Below are 23647 nucleotides of genomic sequence, written 5' to 3'. Positions count from 1 at the left end.
ATTATTCCCACGTCGCACTATATGGGCAACTTGGGAGATGAGAATGGATAGATGCAGACTTCTGTCATTCCTACTTACAATATAACAATTCATGCAGGCTAATAGCGTCCAACCGTGCCGATAAAAGGGACCACACGATGTGACTCACATCCATGTAAACACGTGGCGCGGCTCAAACGTTATCAGTTAGACGCTCTGGTTTTAGGGGGCGTTAAGGTGAACTCCAGTAGGTTTAACTATCTTTGGTTTACCAGCAACTTCGATGAGCGACGGACGCGAAAGGAGCCTGGTTTTCAGTGGGCCTATTATAACGGTTCTTCTTCCCGTCCCTGAGAAGGACGCACGGTTGGAGCCGAACGACCCGGACACTGACCGGCGTCTGCAGACAACAGCGGGGAGAGTGGCGGCGGTCGCCGTCCCGTGTTCCCCCCTGCGGAGATGGAAATGACCACCAGCGGTTCAAACGGCGACTCGAAAGGCGATTATGTCAATCGCGATGGGCTGAACGGACGAAACAGTGGAGACACGACAGAGATAACCGTGCCTCTGTCTCTGCCCAAGCGGATGACGCCCGTGGAGGGCAACAATCTATACCGATTGCGGGACAGGAAATTTGTGCTGGAGGATAAAAAGCGTCTCTGCACGTGGGCTCTGGGCGTCGCGCTCCTCGGCATCCTGCTGATGATCTGCCGCGCCGAGATGTGCCCGTCTGTTTATCATCCGGTAAGTAGTCTTCCACCTCACACCGTGGGTCTGCACCGTGGATTCAACTGGATAACTTGACAATTAACAACGCTACAGGCGCAGCTTACCAATGCATCCAGAATGTTAATTGTTACAACAAATTGGCCTGTTAAATAAATGGCTTTTTTAACCAGAAATCTTGCATGTTCATGTGTGTCGCGCGCGCACAGACACACACACGCACGCACACACGCGCACGCACAGACACATGCGTGAACACGCACGCACGCACGCACGCACGCAAACACACACAGACAATGGGAGAAACACTGCACTGTGTGAGATATTATTTGATAACCCCGCCGTTTACATGACAGCCTTTTTCTATTAATGTTTTCGTTTAAATTGTGCCTACCTACCTTTCCAAAGCTAGCTGCAACGGGGATTTGTTTGTGTTTTGCATAAATATAGGTGGGAGATATAGCGACCACACAGGAAACAATGTACTTTAATAATGTCAGGAAGAGGAGCGTTTAAACAAACCGTTGAGTTCACGAGACTCCACAAGCTGTGGTCACATTATTAATTACATCACTCAACACTCACAAAAATTCCCCACATGTAAAATGAAACATCATGTAATTATACTTTTTTAAATCTGTGTTCTCCGTCAGCCAAAAAGATTGAGGCGGGCTTATCACTAACTGACCAAACACCATTTTGCCATCTGTAGTGCGTTTGTAAAGTTGAAAGAACCCTTCTTAACCTTGTGTCTCAACTTAGAAACTAGAGGACTTGTGTCTTACAACTGATTACTTCCCCTAACTTAAGGTCTGTTGTTACTGATAGTGATGTTGAAGGCTTCCACACTCACAGTCACCACTGAGTGTAATGTCCTTCGACAACACAATTGTTGTGTGTTCCTTGTGTGGTCACAGCAGTGATGCCAGTAACCCCCCCCCCCCCCCCCCCCCCGCTTTGCACCTGGGGCCCGGACCAGCCCGACAAGCTGATCAGAGTTGAATTTCCACTCTATTTGGTGGCACGGCCTCATGACACGAGGCGATGCAAATCTCTGTGGATAACTACGCCAGGCCACAAAATCAGCAAATGATTAACTCCCCCGGTTCCTTAGGCACGCACGTGTGGGAAGTAATCCCTCATTAATGCCCCGAAACATCCAAGCTGCCCCAGGGAGGAGGAGGTGATGGACTGTGTCAAGATCCCCCTTGTCAACAACAACAACCCAATCACATAAGGCAGGAATATAGAGCTAAGGGCCTTCCTTCCCTGCAGAGATAAGGTGTCTTACAGCCCAGCCTGTTTATTACACTACTTCACTTTACAAATATCCACAGAGTTAATATTTAGAGTTCCTGCCAATGTTGATATTTACAGCAGCAGACATCATATTCATGTTCTGTATCAGTTGTACAGGAGCAGTTAAAACCCATTACCTGAAGAAATACGACTGCGCATTTGGAATATCTGAAAAGTGTTCCATCACCGTTGCAGAGCCCTACTGTGTATATAGTAGAGCAATGTACTTTGCAGTAGTGAAACAGCAGTCTACTAACATTTCTGTTCCTGCTTTTGATGGAAATTGGCTATTTAAGGCAAGTTCTTTACAGCTAGTTTTTCACATACAGCCCACTCACTGGCCACCATGTGCTGTCTGCTGGTCAGTAGAGAGCTACAAGAAGCTGGCCTATAAAGTCAGCACCCACACACAAAGGAACAGGGCACCGCAGGGCAGGAAAACATCACATTACTTTCCACGCTCAGGTCAAGTGGATAATTTGAGAGCTCTGTGTTGCCCATCCAAGTGTCTAGAGAGCCGCGCCACCATGGCAGAACACCAGTGCGTCGTGCTTATTAGTTACTTATTACAATCACGCAGTCTGCCACATGTTGACAAGATGCCAGCCATCGCTATGACGCTGTCACGTCTCGTCTGTACCACATTAAGTCAACCAGCCGTATTAAGCTTAGTGCAAATTAGGTTGTTTAAAAGGCCTTGAAATGACTGTTTCCAAAGGGAAAACATTACAGAACGCATTTAGAAACTCTGCAGGCAAGATGTTGGGAAGCCTCTGCTGTGGAAAGGATGGTGACATCTCTCGTTTACTGCAAATAAAGGATTAGAGTACTGTGGAAAATTAACTACAATCCAATTACTCCACTTCATCTATCCATCCATTGTCCTTCAATTCATCATCCTTCTATCATCCATCAATCCATCATCCATCCATCCATCATTCAGCCACCCTTCCATCCATCATCCTTCTATCCATCCGTCATCCTTCCAGCCATCATCCAGTCATCCATCCATTCATTATCCTGTCATCATCCACCCATTCATCATCCAGTCATCCATCCATCCATCATCCATCCATCATCCATTCAACCTCTGTCCATGAATGCTGAGTGGCTGCAGGTCTGTGACCCTGCAGTGACACATTACTAAGTTCTTCCACTCTTTTCTTAGCATGACTGTCATGCACTGTGTTTAATACACATCTGCTAATACGTGTTTAATACACGTATGTGTTTAATACATTGTTTGTGTAATACTCATGCCTTTAAAACACAGTGTGTTCAAGACAATGTGTGTTGAATACATATGCGTTTGATTCACAGTGTGTTTCATACACTGTGTTTAATACACTGTGCACTTAATACAGTGTGTTTAATACACAGTTTGTTTGATACCCTGTGTTCAATACACATGAGTTTACATTTTGGAATACATGTGTGTTTAAAGCACCTAGTGTTTGGTGCACCCAATGTTTAAAGCACCCAGTGTTTGGTGCACTCAATGTTTAAACACCCTGTGTTTGGTGCACCCAGTGTTTAAACACCTTGTGTTTGGTGCAACCCGTGTTCAAAACAGCCTGTGTTCAAAACAGCCTGTGTTCAAAACAGCCTGTGTTTGGTGCAGCCTGTGTCTGGTGCATCCTGTGTTTGGTGCAGCCTGTGTTTGGTGCAGCCTGTGTCTGGTGCAGCCTGTGTCTGGTGCAGCCTGTGTCTGGTGCAGCCTGTGTCTGGTGCAGCCTGTGTCTGGTGCAGCCTGTGTCTTATGCACCCTGTGTTTGATACATTGTGCTTCCAGGGTTCTTCCTATTCCTTCATCATCAGCTGCTCCATCAGTATGTCTACAGCCTGTCTGCTGATCCTCATCATAGCTTTTCATTATAAAGACATTAGGGTAAGTATTCATTTTGCCTTTGTTCATGAGCCAACTTAACAAGATAGTCAATTCTTTCCTGTTTTTCCAGTGATTCTGGAAACGCTCCCTAAATAAAACACTATTGAAGGGGCAATCTTAAAGATCCCTAAAGATCTTCATTTAAGACACTATCTGTCTAGAATCAAGTAACACAATGGTGATTGAGTCTATGGCCCGCTGATGAAAGCTCTTCAATTTTCAGTATTATGAATGTTACCAACTGGGTGTCGGTGGCGGCTTCCCGCCATACATTCAAATCATGACGATAGGATTGACATCTCCCAGCAGTGATTTTTCTGCCAGAGAAGGTATAACAGAGCTACCCGCAGACTCGTTCTTCAACTAATTTGTTTGTTTAGCAGTGTTCTGGCAAAGAGAGGTTTGTGAGAGAGAAATGGAGAGGGATTAATCACGCATTCCACACACGCATGTACAGAGAAGGCCCACTGCGACATGAAATGTATGATCTGTTCGATGTCTATGTGTTACAGAGGGTTAGGTTAGGATGGTCTATGTGAGGGTTAGGTTAGGGTGGTCTATGTGAGGGTTTGGTTGGGGTGGTCTGTGTGAGGGTTTGGTTGGGGTGCTCTATGTAAGGGTTAGGTTAGGGTGGTCTGTGTGAGGGTTAGGTTAGGATGGTCTATCTGAGGGTTAGGTTAGGGTAAGTATGTTCACTACATATACAAATTTATAAGAGAGGGGGAGTCCACTATCTCTATAAAAGGCAGTCTCTCTATTCACAAAGAAGATAGACAGAAGGGGTGAAAGCCCATCGGAACATTCTCAGTCTCTCAAGTTAAATATGAAAACGTGTATAGAGGGCTTGGTTTTTACCAGCCTCCCTTTGGGTGTACTATCTATCTGCACTTACCATGCGGTGGCGGCCCTCTTCCTCCCAGCTCTTCATCATCGACCACCATCACGTGGACTGGCGCATCGCTATGACCGGCCACAAGATGCTGCTCATCTCCCTGGAGCTGCTGGTGTGCACAGTGCATCCCGTGGGGACCTACTGGGAGGTGGCCCTCTCCACCCCGGAGTGGCGCACCCAGCGCCCTGACGCCAACACCTCCCTCTCGCCCACGGCGTCCGTGCTGTGCGTGTCGCCGCGGCACGGCGAGCGTGTGGCGGATGCGGAGCTGCTGCTGTCCCTGCTGATGTTCCTGCGGCTGTACCTGGTGCACCGCGCCATCCTGCTGCACAGCAAGGTGCTGCTGAGCGCCTCGTACCGCAGCATCGGCTCGCTCAACAACATCAACTTCACCTTCCGCTTCGTGCTGAAGGTGCTGATGGACAAGTACCCGGCGCGCACCCTGCTGGCGTTCATCCTGCTCATCTGGCTGGTGGCGTCCTGGATGCTCACCCTGTGCGAGAGGTAGGAGCGCTGCCGGGCGAGAATGGGGGAAGCCCGCCTTAAGAGGCCTGTGCTCCTTTATATTAGGTGTAAGTAAATGTCCGTCCAACTCTGAAGTACTTAAGTGTGTGAAGAAAAGTCTAACATTTCTAAAAGGGCTTGCTGTAGGCCTTTATCACAGAGGTATGTAGCAGGGGCGAACACGGAAGTATCTCATGATGTTAACTGATGGCCGTGGCACATCTGACTTGACCTGTTTTCACCATGACGCCTCTGTGATGGAGGATCTTTGCAAGACTCCACTTAAAGGTGCAGCGTGTTCCAAAAAGGTTTCATTGTCTACGACAGCATCAAGTAGCCAAATATCAAGTAATGGGTTTCCCTGATAGATTTATGAATTGTATTTAGTTATGTAGGCTGTTAAACTATAGGTCATGGCTTCCAGGTACAATAGCGATAATGATTGTTGAATGAAAGATGTGTCCTATGTAGAGCAGGTTGCCCTTCTGGGCTACTGTAGAAACATGACGTTGCAACATGGCAGCTCAGTGGAAGATACAAAGGGCTCATTCTAAAGTAACGAAAACATGATTTATATTATCTTGGGACGATACACAAATTAAATATATGAACATTTAATTAAATTACTGCCATGTCCGTTCCGCTTGCTGCCACTAAATTCTACACACTGCACCTTTAATTTTGGTTATAAAGCACCACTGTTCTAAATTGACCCTTTTCTATGCAAATAAGAACAACTGAGTCACTATGGTTCTCATGCTGAAGTGGGTTTTACTCTAAAAGATTGCATCGCTGTTACAGGTGATTAGACAAATGTGATTAGGAAAGTTATGTCTTCAAGTACCCAATATCAAGACAACTCACATCTACAATGCTAGGCATATCGGAAAGCTTGTTCTTTAGATAAGGGACACACAATATTTTCCAGTGAAGGCACCTGAATTAATCTGAGTCAACATTCAAATATTTACATTTCTGCTTAAAAACTTTGGTCTTCATGTTCCGCAGTATATCACTATGACAGCAGGGAGCATAGGTGAGTGGTGTGACTAACCAGTAAATTACCTTAACTTAGAAGCCCAAGAACTCTGCTTATAGGACCTCTTTTCAAATATTCAATCTTTCAATACTTGTTTACTCAAAAAAGCATGCACACACACACACACACACACACACACACACACACACACACACACACACACACACACACACACAAAACATACATAAACATGGAAACACAAACGCGCACAAACACACACACACACACACACACACACACACACACACACACACACACACACACACACAAAATGTCTGTCGGCCCATTCCCCATAAAACCTTGATGGTCAATTTAACATTCCTATTTGGATTGTGTTCCTAATATCAGATTGAATGAAAATAATTTTCTATTTGAGTTCCGTGAGCCAATTAGAGCACAGTGCGAGCCAACATCAAGTATAAACAGCATGAGGCTATCCCTGTATTTGAACCCTAATGGGTGCTTTGTTCCTAGTATTATTCCGGTATTTTGTGATTTGTTTGATTTCATGAAAGGGCTTTTTGTCTTTGAATTTAGTTTCCTTAGTGAACTGTAATTACCTTTTCTTCAATTACAGAAAACGCTTTTTGAGTCTTGCGTGTTAGCTCGCCAATGTTGCAATCAGTTTTAGGTTTTGAGTAAAATAGGACAGAATGAAAACAGGAAGTGAATTTATTAATTTGAATTGTGTATTAAGAGCAAAACTAGTAGCATAATAACCAAGAGCACATTAAGAACAATACTAGCAGTATTATAACTAGGAGTACATTAAGAACAACAGTAGTACTATTATAACCAGGAGCACATAAAGAACAACACTAGCAGTATTATAACCAGGAGCACATTAAGAACAACACTAGCAGTATTATAACCAGGAGCACATTAAGAACAACAGTAGTAGTATTATAACCAGGAGTACATTAACACTAGTATTATAACAAGGAGCACATTAAACTAGTAGTATTATAACAGGAGCACATTAACAGTAATAGTATTAGAACCAGAAGCAGATTAACACTATTAGTATTATAACCAGGAGCACATTAACACTAGTAGTATAATAACCAGGAACACATTAAGAACAACACTAGTAGAATTATAACCAGGAGCACATTAAGAACAACAATAGTAGTATTATAACCAGGAGCACATTAAGAACAACAGTAGTAGTATTATAACCAGGAGTACATTAACACTAGCAGAATTATAACCAGGAGCACATTAACACTAGTCGTATTATAGCCAGGAGCTTATTAAGAGCTACGCTAGTAGCATTATAACAGTCAGGAGCACATTAAGTAGTAACACCCATAGTTGTCTTGTTTGTCTGACTCAGTGTTTCTGACGCCCCCTGCAGGCAGAAGCAGCAGGTGAAGACGGGGAACATGGACACGGCCCTGTGGCTCATCGCCATCACCTTCCTTACCGTTGGTTACGGCGACGTATCGCCAGAGACGAGCTGCGGCAAGGGCGTGTGTCTTCTCACCGGCGTCATGGTAACGGGACGGGGACCCCAAGGGTTCGATAACATCCGTAGGACACCGTGACAGCACGTTACCGAGAGAGCTGCGTGCGAACGTGTTTCCCGCAGGCCCCATGTCAATGTTCTCTTCTCTTCTCCATGATCTCTGAGTGAATTGAGATGAAAGTCCTCAGCGGGACTTGGGTCGTGCCAGGTGCTTCTTCAAACCGCGTCAAGTAAAACCTCCTTAGGAAACAGGAAAGAGCATTGAAGCAGGGCCCTGTTGACGCGGTAGGAAATCATGATGGTTTTGCTGACTAGTGATGTCATCGTTTTGCTATTCTTACTCATTTTACGGCATACCTCAAGTTAGCGTTTATTTCTGGACCTTTGAAGGAGGGATTCAGGACAGTAAATCCCCATTATGCTATATATATATATATATATACTTTTGTGACGTTATCAACGGTTTGTCCAGTCTACGCCATGTCAGAATGGTCACGTCTAGCCTAGCAGGCTCCTCGAGAAAGATACCTAATAATAAACATACATAATAATACGCAGCCATAATAATACGCATACCTAATAATACGTACACAAGTACAATTCAGGCCCATTAGGCTGCGGTCGTCATGACATCATCCCCAGTGAAAGCCCTATAAACGCGCTGGGGAGCAGGATGTGACCGGGGTTTCCCTGCTGGTGTTGTTGGTCTGAGTGGACGAGGAGCAGTGGATCAGTGTTCTGATGCGTAACACGTCGCCCGTTGTTCACACCAGGGCCAGACACATGCTCTCACCCCGGCCGTGTTTTATAACCTCCCCCTAAAGTATCATGCAGAAACTTTCCACCATATCCATTTTTAGTTGGCTTTATAGCCTTTGGCACGGCCACAACATGGCGTTCCGACGTGGGCCCATTAGAGGAAAAATAACGGGTTTTTTTAATACTACCAGTAGAGAAACACCGTGTTGGAATAATGGAGCGAGGGAGACAGGACCACACCTGTGCTTTGTCTGGGATCTCTTCTAATCAGGAGTTGCCCTCGGCAACACTCTGGCCTGCGCTGTAACTTTGTGTTCCACAGTTGGCCAGTTGGTAACCAACTGTTTCCACTTCCACTCACATTATGTGGAAGGATCCAAGGGAAGACGCTTCGAGGCCATCTTCAGGGAATTTACTTGGAATCGTAGAATCACTGTCCAGGGTCTAGTTAGCAAAGTAAGTATGTAAAGTTGGCTTTAAGATGGAAAATGTTGAAAAGCTTGCGATTGATTTTGGTGTAAAACAACACAGTCCAATACACGGAATATAGAATCTCAAGTATGATTAAAGACGTGTAGGACGTTCAGCAGGGAGAATTCTCAGTTTACATCTCAGGAAAGAACAGCTTACATGCTTGTATGATGTATTTGTGAGCAATTCAATGGATGGCGGTCTTTTACATGCGCAAGCCTAATTTCTCTCTCTTCCTGTTTCACCCATGCAAGCCATAGAACGGAGTAAAGGTAATCTCATTAATCTTCATTAAATTTTCCAGTATATGACTATTAATCATCACTTCATTGTTCCTTGTGAAGCTGTACGCATGCACGACCCATGACCTCAGTTGACTGTGTGACTACATGAATGCAGGGCACTCGTTTTTCATAGCTCCCCGTCCAGCAATAGCACAGCACTATCCCCAGGGGAGGCCCACGGGGCAACCAGATCTATGTTGAACCACAGAGTTTGCTAAACATAACTGATGTTTTACAAGAAACCATATGGAGTAGAAAGACCAACATCACTTCTGTCTTTCTGCCTCGGAGGGTACGTGATCTGGGCTGTAAATTACACCTAGAGAAAGCGTTAAAATCCAAACACACATGGATGGTTTTAGCTTCTATGACCTAATAAATTCAAAATGTCGATCCATTTATTCATGCAGTAACTGTAACGGTTCCAAAAGGGGATCTTAATACCATGTGCTGTGTGTCTGTGTGGGTGTGTGCGTGTGTGTGTTTCTTTGCTTATGTGTGTGTGTGTGTGCATGCGTGCATGTTTGATTTCAGGGCGTAGCATGCACTGCCATGCTGGTGGCGGTAGTGACTAAGAAGCTGGCCTTGAACAAAGGAGAGAAGCACGTCCATTTCTTCATGCTGGATATCCAGATCTCTAAGAGGGTGAGAGCTAACGATCTGTCAGCATGCCAAGAAATCACTGCCAAGGCAAACACCCACACCCACACACACACACAAACACATACAACTAAAATAGATTTATCTTCCATTTTCTGAACGCTGAACCAACCACTTATGAAAATGACCCAGGGCAATGTTGGTGGAGGGTACTATCACGATGTGAACTGTTGATCTAATTACTCTCATAACCATGGTCTGACAACAGCCCCACTTCCTATGGGGCTGCCCTTGAGGGTGTGTGTCAAAAGAGGGACTTACGTTCCCTCCAAACGTTTCGCCGTCGACTCAGAAGTGCAAGAGGAGGCACGAGAATGACACAACAGATTTGTCCCTCTCTAACTCTGGTCCAGGTTGTTTCCGCTGCCTTGTTTTGGTGTCTTTTTATAATCTTCCTTTTCCTTAAATAGTCCACACCAGCACACAGGAAAGTGTGGGAAGAAGGCCTGGGTTTCTCACTGTTGGTCATTTGTGATTTTGTGTTTGTGTGTGTGTGTGTGTGTGTGTGTGTGTGTGTGTGCATGTGTGTGTGTCGGGGGAAGTGTGTGTCAGGGGGTCTCTTTATAGACTCTGAGGCGTCAAAGTGAGGAAATAATTGTTTGGCTTTCAGGAAAGGTACGTGTGTCATTTTGAGATGGACAGGAAATGGATTGTGTTAGTGTATGTAAGTGTGTCCTTCAGTGTGTATTTGTGTTCGGAAGTGTCTTGCGAAGGGGTTACGCTGTCCGACAGGATTCATCTGTTTATCTCTGGAAAGGTAGAAAACGAAACACAGAGTAACAAGCTGAGGGAAGGACACCATTCTTATGGCGCATAAAAAACATATCACACATTAATAACATACAAGTGAGACATCACACCGAAACTATACAAAGACATGTCAAACATCACACATAAACTATATAATAACATGTGAGAGATCACACGTAAATCCCTGCAATGTTTTCTTTGCACTCCGGCGTAGCACTGGTGTTGTGCCATTTGTCGGGAGGATACCACAACTTCCCCTCCCGGGCGCCTGCATCCTGTTCCTCGACGCGTCCCTCACCTCTCACGGGGTGTTTTGGTGTGTTTGTGTTCAAGGGCTGTGCGCGCGTGTGCGAAACCGCCATGAATGTGCGTGTGCTGTGCATCCTTGGGAGTACTGTTCTGCGCGACGGGTACATACACTGATGGGAAAACGGGAAGGACACCTGGATGCCGACACTGACAGACCATAATAGTATTAATAGCCCACCATAACAGGACCAGGAGTGACAACATCGCAGAGCCCTGACAGCGTGCTGAGCAGGAAGGTCCGTACGGGAATAGAATCAAAGGGAACAGGAGTGCGGCCTTGAGTCAGTCCAATATTTCCCTGTCCCTACCTTAGCTAAGCACAGGTTGATCATTGAGCCACATTTCCGTTGAACATGAATGACATTACGGTTGGCGTAGGCACACTTCGTATTGATCCCTGAGCATGGCCTTCCCTAGATCCGTCACGCGGCCGCCAACGTTCTGAGGGAGTGCTGGCTGCGTCACCGCACCGACCTCTCCCGCAGGAGCAGCGCCGAGCAGCGCAGACACCAGCGGTGCCTGCTGGAGGCCATCAGAGTGTGAGTCATCCCCCACACTCTGCAGGGCTGGCCCTGTGCACACACAGGTGTGTGTGTGTATGTGTGTGTGCGGTGTGTGTGTGTTTGTGTGTGTGTGTGTGTGTGTGTGTGTGTGTGTGTATCTGTAATAGAGAGGAAATGGAAGGTAGGTACATAGGTGTGTGTTGACATTGTCTGTCTCGTATAAAGATCATTAAACATTTTTGTTTAAATATGATCACATGAATGACTCATCAACATAAGGGTAAATTGGAATGTGACAAGTCCCTTCTAAGGAACATATATTGCATGAATACATTATTATTTAGGTTTGAAAAACTGGATTTCACCTATTTTCATATGATATGGCATGGGAGAAGTCAACGGATATGTAGCCTGTAGTAACTAGGAATATTAATAATATCACCATGATTGTTTTAAGGGTTTGGACTTGCTTTACAGTGAGGAAAATACACCACAGATACAATTTGCCTTGGACTTTCCAACACCTTTGTTTTGGGCAGACTGAGCAGCATTTCAGAGACGTTGAGGTCACCGTTAGTGCGTCATGCGTAATAATTCTTTGCTCTAAATGGTTGTTTAGTTCGGTGGTTAGGTGCATCTGTTTTATTGCACATTTTATTTTCCATTTCTTTATTGGATCAACAATTACAGCGCAGCCGCTGTGGGCTGAGTGATATCATACACATCAAAGTGAATTTCATCTAGTTTCCACGGAATTACCAGGCAACACCTACTGGAAAGAATCTGTCAATCACTCTTCCTTCCACAGATTCCGCCACCTGCGTCTCAAGCAGAGGAAGCTGAGAGACTACGCCAGTGAGATGGTGGACCTCCCGAAGGTGACCGCGCCCCAGGATCTGTTACCTCTCATTAATCGTACATCAGAAACAACCCCCCCCCCCCCCTCCCCCCAGGCACCCAAACCATTCCCTCTAAAACTGTGGATGATCAAGTATAATATGGGGGTCGATATTACATAGACTTCCATTATTACAGAAAAGATTACTGGATAATAGAGGTTAAGTTCTGCAGGAGATAACCACCCAGCTGTGTTTTATCATTAACAGATGCAGATGATCATGTGCGACCTGAGTGCCAACTGGAACAACTCATACCGGGAGCTGGAGCAGCGCATCCTGTCCATGGAGCAGAAGCTGGACGATCTGAACCGATGCTTCCAGCAAACGTCCGAGCTCCTGTCTCGAGCGCTGTGCCACCGCAACCCAGATATCAGGTAGCACAGTCGGGACTCTTTGGCCGCTCTCGGGAGTCAGGTCCGTGGGACGTCAGTCTAACCAAGTATGAACAGGGTAACATGCTGTAACATGAAAACCTGCACAATATATCATCTTGATTGGTCGTTCTAAAGCTGCTCAACAGATACAAACCCTGTATGAACCACACTGAATGTACTTCAAAGAAGTATGATTTATTTTATTTTATATGTTAAATGCTGCATAGACTTTTGTAGACTATTCTGTGATCTCTGGCCTGTATGAATATTAGTGTGTTGATTTCGCTACATTTCATAAAGAGGCTAACATTGCCTTATTCCTGGGGAATACAAATATATGTTTTGTAGGAAAGTGCTTGCTTCTGATGCATCGCTGTTTAGCTTCTACTTGAAATGAAAAGTTAAAAAGCCCACAAATTGATTATATTTGTTTGCTACAAAGTTTTTGTATTTATTGAATTTACAAAATCCTTTCAACATTATTGTTTGCCATATTCCTACTTCTAGTAAAACTATTAGTGAACATTAAGCCTCATTTATGGATCAATGCTGATCAGGTGTATAAAATGAATATCTGGGCTTACACACCGCTGGGCCATTGGCAAAGAACAGGCCAATCTGGTGGATATACACAAATAGCCCCATCTGCTGGTGATTCACAAAGTCGACCGCAGCTGGAACATAACTGCCAACAATGTGCCACTGACTTTTAATCTAAGCATTATAAGCCTTTACATGGCTAGTTTAAGATTAAGAAAACAGGCAACGGGCCAGTATGAAAACCGACTTTAACAAAATTTTTAATAACCTGGTTTCACAAAGTTGTTCATCCAAACAAATGATAAACCATACTTTGAAATGTCAGCGAGGATTGTTGATCAATTAAATAAAAACTCTTCAAAAGGTCTTCTAATGTTCTGTCTTAGAGTTAGGTAAAGAAACATCTCAACTGGGGTTTGTTATATGGAATATGGATAATTATTCAGAATAAACAGAAGTTATTTTATATAATCTGCATTTGTGTTACATTTGTCTGTCAACAGTTTTGCAGGCAAGACAAAAACTATAATAAAACATTTTATCAGAAGGAGTCCTGTTTTTATTTCCTTTTCATCAATCAATATGTATAAATAAAATAATGTTCAGTGCCATATCTAAAGTCACAAATACCAAACCATTGTAATCATAAAATGGAAGACTTTAGAAAGTAAAAAAAATAAGAATAAAACCACTTGTACTTGAATGCTTGTGTTGGGGCACCAACAACCCAAACCTATTCATCAGGAAATGGATCTGTTGTAAAGTCTCACTTTAAGCGTTTTCTATGCACCTTTGGTTTTTGCATGTTTTGAAGTTGGTGCCATATATAAGCAGAAGGTCTGTCGAAGCACAATCCACATTCACAACAAAAGGGAACTTTCTTGATGCAACTCTTCCTTGACTTTTGTGTCCAGGAAACACCCGCAGGTTTCCTTGATTGGCCCGTTAAATGCTCCACAAGGAGTTTAGCTCCTCGGAAGGTTTCTCCACACTTGGCACATATATAGCTGCTGGCCTCGGCGTGCTGAACGCAGTGTCGCAGGAGGTGCAGCCGCCGCACAAAGCTGCGCCCACACTGGCAGCGGTGCAGGCGGCGGCCGCGGTGCCGGTAGCGGTGGGAGACAGCGAGCGAGGGCTGCTGGGAAACGGCGCCGCACTGCCGGCAGGGGTACGAGCCTTTGGAACGCCAGCTTGTGCGCAGGCTCTTCTTGGGCTCCTGGCTCTTGGTTTTAGAGATCCTCATAACGATGGGGGGATGCTCAGCTGTCGGCTTAGCCTTGCAGACCACAGTGGCGGCCGTCCAGGACGATTTTGCTTGCCGAGTCAAGGCACTGGTTGCTCCAGCGTTGGCTGCTATAGACGCCGCTCTGGATCTAGTGTTCACGCGATGCTGGACCGCACTCTGGACAGGAGCCTGTGGTTTGGTTTTGCTCTTGTGAGGAGGGGTCTGAACACCAGTCACGAAGTTGGCCACATGCCCGTTTAGTAAACCCTTCTCTGTCTTAAAACAATGTCCATTCATAGTGGGGGGGATTCCTCTGCTATCCTGAGAAGGTGCGACTCCACTGGAGGAAAAGACCAGTCCAGATCCACCTGCGGAAGAGGCAGTGCTGATCGGCGTCACCAGAGCAGGGTTCGTAATAATGCAAACTTTGGAGGTCACCTTGGTACTGTGAACAAAGACCATATGACTTAGCAAACTATTCTTGGTAGCAAAACAGGCTTTACAAATATTGCATTTATTGGGCGGCGACATGGAGCAGCTCCAGAAGATGGTCGGGGAGAGCGGCTTGGGGCCCTTGGGACACACGTGAGACCTGTAGAGGCTCCAGTGGACGAACACCTCGCTGCAGAGGAAGCACACGTGGTAACGCGCCCTGTGCTTTAGCTGAGCCTTCTCGTTGCGGAAGCTCTTCTTGCATACCGAGCATTGGAACGGACTCGCCATGCCACTGCAGTGATGCAGGTGGACTTTGAGGTTCTTAAAGGGCCCTTTGCCACAGTTCTCACACATCAGCTGTGTCACGGCCGGGACGTCGTCGCCAGGGTCGTCCATGGTCTCTGTAGAGGAGGAACTGCTGGATGACCCACTCGAACTTGACTCGGAAGAGGAATCTGAATCAGTGTCGTGTGAAATCGGTCCTCCGATTTCCTCTGGATTAAATTCCCCCGCTCCATCATCTGAGGAGTCTCTGGATGAATCGTCGTCCGAAGAGTGTCGCTGGTTGTCGTCTGTGTGGCTTGTTAGATGGTTTGTGCCGTTGCAGTCGTCGTACATTCCATCGTAAGGATTTTCCACTTTGAAATCTTGCCTTGACATGTAATGTGTAGACTGATACTGCTCAATATCATCTCTTTCTTCTTTTACCGTCACACAAGGCATCGTGGCTGACACTGGTCCAATGCTGTGTTGTATTGGGCTGTTTAACATTTTTGCCATTTGTGGAAAATCACAATCTTTTGAAAAGGGAGTAGAGTCCTCTTTGAAGAATACATACAATGATGTATGATTCTTCTGAATTATCGGCAATCCAGCAGTCCAGTGTTTCTTTAAAAGATTGCCTTGAGCAGGGACATGTCCAAGCAGTGTTTAACTCATATGTTGTAAAACTAGTTCCTGTATCAGAAGCATATCTGGCAATAATGAAAAAATATCAAAACGTCTTCTGCACAACAGTCTTGTGTATACTTAAGGAATTACACATGACTTATGCCTTCCACCGATACTAGCATTGATGCTGTCCTGCAGAACCTACATTTGAAAGGAGAATGTATGAGGTTATAGGTAAAACAAATTGACAAATGATGAATATATACAAAGTAAAGGACAATTATTTTAGGTTAATACCTGTTGTAATATGAACCTCAACCAGTCCAATTAACCATGGGGTCCAGCATGTGTCAGTTTCATTCACCCATCTGTTCTACAATAGTACACCGATAACACATTCGCGTTGTTCACTATATTGCACAAGCGTATTTTCTAAAAGACGACGTTGAAGCAGGGCAAATTAATTGTACTAAGACGAATAATACAATCCGATTGATTTGCTGAACTACCTCCACAGAAATGTGTAATTGTGTTGGTCCGTGTAAATACAATTTTGCATGTGATGATGCTAACCCTATCAAAATAATACACGCAAAACCTATACGTGGAATGTATCCTGCCACAGTGGTTCAAAATAGAAATTCAACTGCTAATGTTGTCATATTTACCACGTTTTCATAGTTTATCCCTCGCAATCATAAGACAAAGTTCCTTTATTAATCTTTCTACGTCGGGTTTAAACCGGATGAGGTTGAGTCGGGTGGATTTGATGCACGTACTCCATAGCACATCATTCAGCCTTCAAAATAAAAGTCAATAGTTTACGTTTCAGCAGTTATCAACAGCATATAACAATATAATAACAGCCTTAGTACTTAATGTAATGTAATGTAATGTATCTTGCATATTTGGAATTTAAATATTAAAATCTGTGTATGTGGATCCCATAACCGTTTTTCCGATAGACACTATTGGGTTGTTTGAGGCAGGTAAATCCACTACATTGACTACACTACATTTACATATTAGAATCTCCAGTGGGTAGGGCGACTAATTGATCAGTTTGTTGACAGCTTCTATTACTGTATAGTAGGTTTGGATAGTATGTATTGAAAATTTATGTTAGCAATTAAATCATTCACATAACGTACATATAAAAAAACAATTAAATAATATGGTGGGGCCAAATGTTTGTTTTCCAAATGTATGTTTCTCAACGAGATCATTTAAAAGATGGACCTGGGGTGCTTGATTTTATTCACTATAGATAGATATGTGGGCGGGGTTAGTGCTTAAGCGCTACCTCTATGGTGGAAAGTTACTCAAACGGGGAATGTCGAGCTACAAAACAAGCTCGTTGTTGTTAATCGTGTGGGTTCCTCCTTGCTGTGTTCGCAGTATAGACAGCACATTTCTTTATTGTTAGTTAAATGATGTGTATGGCACTAGGCGGGTTATCTTAGAGCTATAATAATATCCATGCTTCGGTTGAGCTACGGGGACGCTTGGACACATTGCCTAGGTGAAATCAGCTGCGCACCAACGTGTATTATTGGAGGCAAACCGTTTCTGTGCTGAAACGCTGTTTGTAGTCCACCCACTACGGTGTGTCATCATGTCAGAGTCGGGCCACAGTCAGCCCGGGATGTACGGACAGGGACGGAGGAGAAGACGGAGACGGGGCGAAAGAGAGTCCGGTATTCCCGGTCAAAATTTGTCGGGACCAAGTCGTGACAGGGACTATTACCCTAGAGAACGAAGGGTAAGCTTTTTCCCACCGCCAAAATGTTTTATAAAATATGATGATTCAAATCAAAGTCGGTATAATACATTGTTGACGTATTTTTTCTCAGGATACAAGTGAGGATCCTCCAGGACAACTCCTTCAAAAGACCCCCATCATACTCGCAAAACCCCCCGGAGAAAGAGTATGTGGGACTTTTGCTCTGTATTTTCCCCTGATGCTTCTCTTTTCTTTCTATTCAACGTTTTCAATTTTTTTTAATGATTTTATCCATTTGTAGTCAAAGCCAGCTCAGAGTGTCTCTGTCAGTGGAGCCCCTGCCCCAGAGAAGCCGATTATGTTAATCAAAACGAGGGAAGACGCCACAAAATGTGGTACTCCACCAGAGGCAACCCCTCAGCTCCCTGGCTCTGGGCCGTCCAAGATGGAGAGGGAGGGACAACGTCCTACACAACCCGTTTACCAGATCCAAAACCGTGGCATGGGTGCCTCTGCCTCCAGTGGTGCTGGGGACCGTGAGTTTGTGTTGATTCTTTGTTCAGTATAGTATAGTATAGTATAGTATGGTTCATTAGTAAAGCGTTATCCTGTTTCCCACCTTTTTATGGCGTAGTATTTGGGGTAATGACTGGCTTGTCATTGTTGTTGGGCCCTCTAACACTTCAGCTTACAAGATCATATCTATAAACTCTTCAGCCTAGTCATTGAAGCGGATGCTTTTATCCAGAACGACTTCCAGTGGGTTCAGATACCGGTCACTTAGGAACAAGTCAGAGTTTGGTGTCTTGCTCAAGAGGTACATGCAGGTTGGGTGCAGGCATCGGAGATTGAACCCTGAATCTTTCAATCGGGAGTGGAATACCCTTGCTTCGGCAGTATCCTCTACTCCCTTACAATATGGAATCATTTAGCCTCCCTGCATGTCTCAGATTCTGCTCTATGCATTGCAGCTGTGGTTGGCCAGACCAAACTAATTGCTCCAGAGAAGATGAGGCAGAGCATCAAGCTCGTGGACGATCAGATGAACTGGTGTGACAGTGCCATGGAAGTGAGTCAGTGTCATGGAGCTAAACTAAACGGTACCCAGAGGGGTCTCAGTGTTCACGGTCTGCAATGACGGGTGTAAAGAGGTTTTACGTGTCTTCTAGTACTTGAGGGACCAGACCGATATGCTGGTTGTGGGAGTCCTTGGCCTACAGGGAACTGGGAAGTCTACAATCATGTCTCTTATATCTGCAAACACTCCAGAGGAAGACCAAAGGTAAGAACATGTTTCCTGGCCTGCAAATTAATGCCAGTGTTTACATTTAGGATTAATTTACCACAATGCGACAGTAAAAAGTCATACAGGTGTACTTCCGATATGCATTGTTGACCATAACACACTTTTCACACACCGTATTTGGCTGCGGTTGATGAACATGTTGCGTCTGACAAATGAAGGCCAAACTTCCAATACCCTGGAACTACAGCGGTTAAAGGAAAGGACCGGGTGTCTAGGAGGTTATGAACGCTCTGTTTCTGACTTCTAGGGTTTTGGTCTTCCAGGGCTTTTGTTTTCAGGACTCAGACACAGGAAATCAAGGAAAGAGCGGGAAACCAAAGCACAGGAATAGATTTCTTCATTACGCAGGAGAGAGTCATCTACCTGGATACACAGGTAAAACTAATGGGAGAAAGAAAAACAGTCCTGTTTGATCATTCTTCTAACCTTTTAAGAATGAGAAAACTACTGAATAGACACGGGGTGTTCTGATATCTTCTATTCCTAAAACCTTCTTTGCCGTTTCAGCCCATCCTCAGTCCCTCCATTCTGGACCATCTTATCAACAATGATCGGAAGTTACCTCCAGAGTACAACCTTCCGCACACCTACATAGAGATGCAGGTGAGTACTGGGCAAGCAACAGACATTTGTCATTCGCCAATTAAAGATTGGGTAATGTTGAAGTCAAGTCTCCACAGTTGTAAAACACAGTTCAAAGTATATCTCATGAGTATGTTTCACATGCTTCCTCATTTTCTTCAGTATAAAGTATATCTCATGAGTATGTTTCCCATGATCCCTCAGTCTCTTCAGATGGCGGCCTTCCTCTTCACAGTGTGTCATGTAGTCATAGTAGTTCAAGATTGGTTCACAGACATCAACATGTACAGGTACTTTGTTGCATTTACTGTTGCCCTATTTTTTTTTTTTTTTTTGGTATTACGAATTTATTGGCCTGAGCATGGCAAACGTGGAACAATCAGTTGTTTTTTAACCTGGTTAGCTAGTTTGTGTGCTTTGGTAACGATGTTCCTTACAGTATTCTGATCATTTAAAACCTCAAATATGAAAAGTTTCTTATTAATTGTGACATTCTAGCTGTTTGTCTCATGGAGACTTTACATTACTGAGATCACAGACAAGCTTTACAGACCAACTGGCTGTAAAACTGCTGGATTCCAATCAAGACAGACATTATATCAACATTATTTAAACATGTTTAAACCATTTCATGTGTGTTGCCAGCAGCTAAATGTCAGCCATAACTTAGTAGCAGCGTCAACAGTTGAAAGTGTGTTTTTGTTTCTAGGTTTCTTCAGACTGCAGAGATGCTCAAGCCCTCGACTCCCTCAGCCAGTCACGACAGCACCGGCTCCTCAGGGGCCGAAGAGGGAGCCGAGTACTACCCCCATATAGGTGGGTGCTGAAGTGCTCTAGTACTGTAGTATATATGCTATACTATATATATATATCCATATATACTATGGATGTACTACTCGCTGTACTATGTTCACTACTATGGTACGAGTACTCGCTTTACCGTGATCACTGCGCTGTGGTACTACTACTCGCTGTACAATGTTCGCTACTATGGTACCAGTACACGGAGTAATGTTTGCACTAAAGCATTCAAATGAAGATCAGCACCATCTTATGTTTTTTCCGTGCAGTTTTCCTGCAGAACAAAGCCAGGAGGGACGACTTCTGCCCACGCAATCTGAAAAACATGCATTCAGTGGTTGACAAAATGATGGCGCACTCCCATCTCAAATACAAAGGTAAGGAAAGTCCCAAACCAACCATCTCCTTCATCTCGTTTGAGACTGCTAGTTTACACAAACACTGTTCGCTGAGGGGGGAACCCCGGGTGGACCTATGTTCCCCTTGCTTCCAGGAACCCTGTCCATGCTGGACTGCAACATGTTCCCAGGTCTGGGCAGGAAGTACCTTGAGAGCGAGGTGAACCTATTCCTGCTCCCACCGCAGGACACTGAAGGGGACGAGGGCCTCACTAAAGCAGGTGTGCTTCCCCGCTGCTCCGACCTCCCCTCGAACACCTCCCTTCTTCACCTCCCTTCTGGAAGAGCTTGTGGAGAATGCAACATCCAAATGTCTTTGTTAGCCAAGAGCGGAGATGTTGAGAAGGTCCGTTTGAACCTTTGTGTGTGTGTGGGTGGGTGGGTGGGTGGGTGGGTGGGTGGGTGGGTGTGTGTGTGTGTGTCCGTCCAGGTTCCGGGTCGTCCCCTCTCTTCTCTCTTCTCCCTGGATACAGAGGCCAGCCAACCTTCTCCTCTGTGGTCTCCAAGCTTCGCAGCCAAATACTGGCCATGCCTCGCTGCCAGCTGTCCCATACCATCCTTACAGAGAAGAACTGGTACCTCACACACATCACCCTCTTTATCTCCTCCCTGTTTCTTCACTACTGCATTGACTGTGTTAAATACATTGAACACATTATGCTGTTATTATTATTATCATCATTATTCTATTAAACCAGCATATGTTTAGGGTCCATTGAACACATCATTATTATATTAAACCAGCCTATGTTTAGGGTCCATTGAACACATCATTATTATATTAAACCAGCCTATGTTTAGGATACATTGAACACATTATTATACTATTAAACCAGCCTATGTTTAGGGTACATTGAACACATTATTCTATTAAACCAGCCTATGTTTAGGATACATTGAACACATCATTATACTACTAAACCAGCATATGTTTAGGGTCCATTGAACACATCATTATACTGTGAAACCAGCCTATGTTTAGGATACATTGAACACATCATTATACTATGAAACCAGCCTATGTTTAGGATACGTTGAACACATCATTATTATATTAAACCAGCCTATGTTTAGGATACATTGAACACATCATTATACTATGAAACCAGCCTATGTTTAGGATACATTGAACACATCATTATTCTATTAAACCAGCCTATGTTTAGGATACATTGAACACATCATTATACTATGAAACCAGCCTATGTTTAGGATACATTGAACACATCATTATTCTATTAAACCAGCCTATATTTAGGATACATTGAACACATCATTATTCTATTAAACCAGTCTATGTAAACAGGTTCCACTACGCGGCTCGTATCTGGGATGGAGTGAAGAAGTCTTCAGCCCTGGCTGAATACAGCCGCCTGCTGGCTTGAGACCAGGGGCCCGGGGCCCTCTGTCCACTCTCCTTCAGCAGAGTCTGTGTTCCAAGGGGAGCCAAGCCTTCTGCCATGGGGGGCGGGACCTTTCTATCAAAACGAAGAGCTTAACATAACTGATGTTGAAAAGGATGGAAGACTGATGGTTGGGCAGGGGTGAAAGATATGCATTTGGACATGCCTTGGCAAATGTTTATTTTTGTTTTTAATTGGCTATTCATTGTTTAGTTTTGTAGCTACGTGATCACTTTATATTATAAAGTTTCTTGCCAAAATGTAACCTTTGATTTATTTTATTACAATGGGGGAAAACATGAACATCAATGTGAAAATGGTTGAATCCTTTTATTAAAGTGGGGGTGGGGGTGTGAACACGAACATCAACGTGAAAATGGCACCAAAATGATGTCTCTTCAATAGTACCCACAGCACCTTTAAGACCCCCTCCATGTAGCTGGCTCAAACGGCCCGTTAACAGTGTAATGCTTCAAGACCAGGGACATGAGCCATGAGCCCCAACGACCGGAGAGGTAGGCATACAGGGCAGGGAACGCTCCTGCAATGCTCAATGTTGCACTGGAGTGCTTCCTGGTGCTCTGAGAAGGAACAGGAAGTGGGACAACATCCGCTCAACGTGTTGCAAGGGTCCTCACTGTCAACTTCAGGCGTCCAGAGTCGTGAGATGACAGGACTCGGCTGCAGCAGGCCAAACCTGACAAATGGTGATGGTCACCATGGTTCTTCAAAATACTAATCTTTTGATGGACTCACTCGGGAGTCACACACGCTTTGGTGGCCTAAATGATGTACCATTAAATATGAAATATCCCAACCAAGGACTTTGCATTATCACTGACCCACAGTAAGGCAGGGTCAGGCAAGTACAAATCGTTAAATCCCACAACATTTGCAAGACCTCTGGACCATTTCGATTTGGGCCTAACATTAAAAGTATGCCCTTTTTTCTCATATATTCCTTTGACGTGTCTTGCCTATTGCACCATCTGGTAGCTAGAAACCTTGTTCGCTCTCAGACAAGAAGTTCTAACAGTAATCCCAGTTTACAAAATTTACCCAGCAATATAGAGCATCTCCAAGTCAAGAGTTCTAGCACAGTTCAGTGTAGAGTTCACAGTACGCTTTCTTAACCAGTGTTTAAGCAGCCTCACCTGGCTGAGTCTGATTGGCCTCCTGGGTGAGGCAGCACAACTGTTACACGTTGAGTAATCAGTGTGCACAGGATAAACCAGCCATCTCCACATGCACTCGGAAGATCTTCTGCATGCCTTGTTCATTAACTACAACTTTATCGATAGACTGGATTTAATATCATCACCCTGTGTCCTTTAAGTTTGGAGAAGCCCAGAAAAGTCATCAATAAAATACATAAACTGGACTCTGAGCAGGGGTTACCATACGGACTCTTTCACGGGATACCATACCTAAAATAACAAAAATAAAAACCTAAAATAATAAAAATACCCCCCCCCCCAAAGACGCCAACCACCCCCACCAGCCATCTTCCAAACACACTGCCACTTTACTGAACTCAAA

At 44.5% G+C, this 23647-nt stretch overlaps 3 protein-coding genes across 4 annotated transcripts; 2 read left to right on the top strand and 1 right to left on the bottom strand.

Annotated features, from left to right (window-relative positions):
• Positions 1-196: 196 nt before the first annotated feature.
• Positions 197-14101, top strand: kcnn4 (potassium intermediate/small conductance calcium-activated channel, subfamily N, member 4). 2 transcript variants are annotated; one of them, XM_079742585.1, is made up of 8 exons: positions 197-723; positions 3797-3892; positions 4813-5288; positions 7685-7823; positions 9844-9954; positions 11446-11567; positions 12340-12409; positions 12638-14101. In XM_079742585.1, the coding sequence occupies exons 1-8, from the start codon at positions 439-441 to the stop codon at positions 12806-12808; spliced, it is 1470 nt and encodes a 489-aa protein (XP_079598711.1). In that variant the 5' UTR covers positions 197-438; the 3' UTR covers positions 12809-14101. The 2 variants fall into 2 exon arrangements, with proteins under 2 accessions (XP_079598711.1, XP_079598712.1); XM_079742586.1 differs by lacking the exon at positions 12638-14101 and having other exon boundaries at positions 11446-11614; positions 12340-12401.
• On the bottom strand, positions 14102-16627 carry LOC307080014 (uncharacterized protein). The gene is made up of 3 exons (XM_079742570.1): positions 16564-16627; positions 16193-16268; positions 14102-16096 (listed from the first exon to the last, which is right to left on the bottom strand). Exon 3 carries the CDS (start codon positions 15782-15784, stop codon positions 14111-14113), a length of 1674 nt encoding a protein of 557 aa, XP_079598696.1. The 5' UTR covers positions 15785-16096; positions 16193-16268; positions 16564-16627; the 3' UTR covers positions 14102-14110.
• Positions 16628-17293: 666 nt separating this feature from the next.
• smg9 (SMG9 nonsense mediated mRNA decay factor) lies at positions 17294-22497 on the top strand. The gene is made up of 13 exons (XM_079730634.1): positions 17294-17657; positions 17749-17823; positions 17920-18154; positions 18590-18687; positions 18788-18900; positions 19188-19299; positions 19432-19527; positions 19711-19796; positions 20216-20322; positions 20577-20684; positions 20801-20926; positions 21136-21280; positions 22012-22497. The coding sequence occupies exons 1-13, from the start codon at positions 17511-17513 to the stop codon at positions 22088-22090; spliced, it is 1527 nt and encodes a 508-aa protein (XP_079586760.1). The 5' UTR covers positions 17294-17510; the 3' UTR covers positions 22091-22497.
• Positions 22498-23647: the final 1150 nt, after the last annotated feature.

Source organism: Pollachius pollachius, assembly GCF_949987615.1.
Source record: "Pollachius pollachius genome assembly, chromosome: 1".
Classification (NCBI taxonomy): Eukaryota; Metazoa; Chordata; class Actinopteri; order Gadiformes; family Gadidae; genus Pollachius; species Pollachius pollachius.
This window is presented reverse-complemented; position numbering and strand designations above follow the sequence as displayed.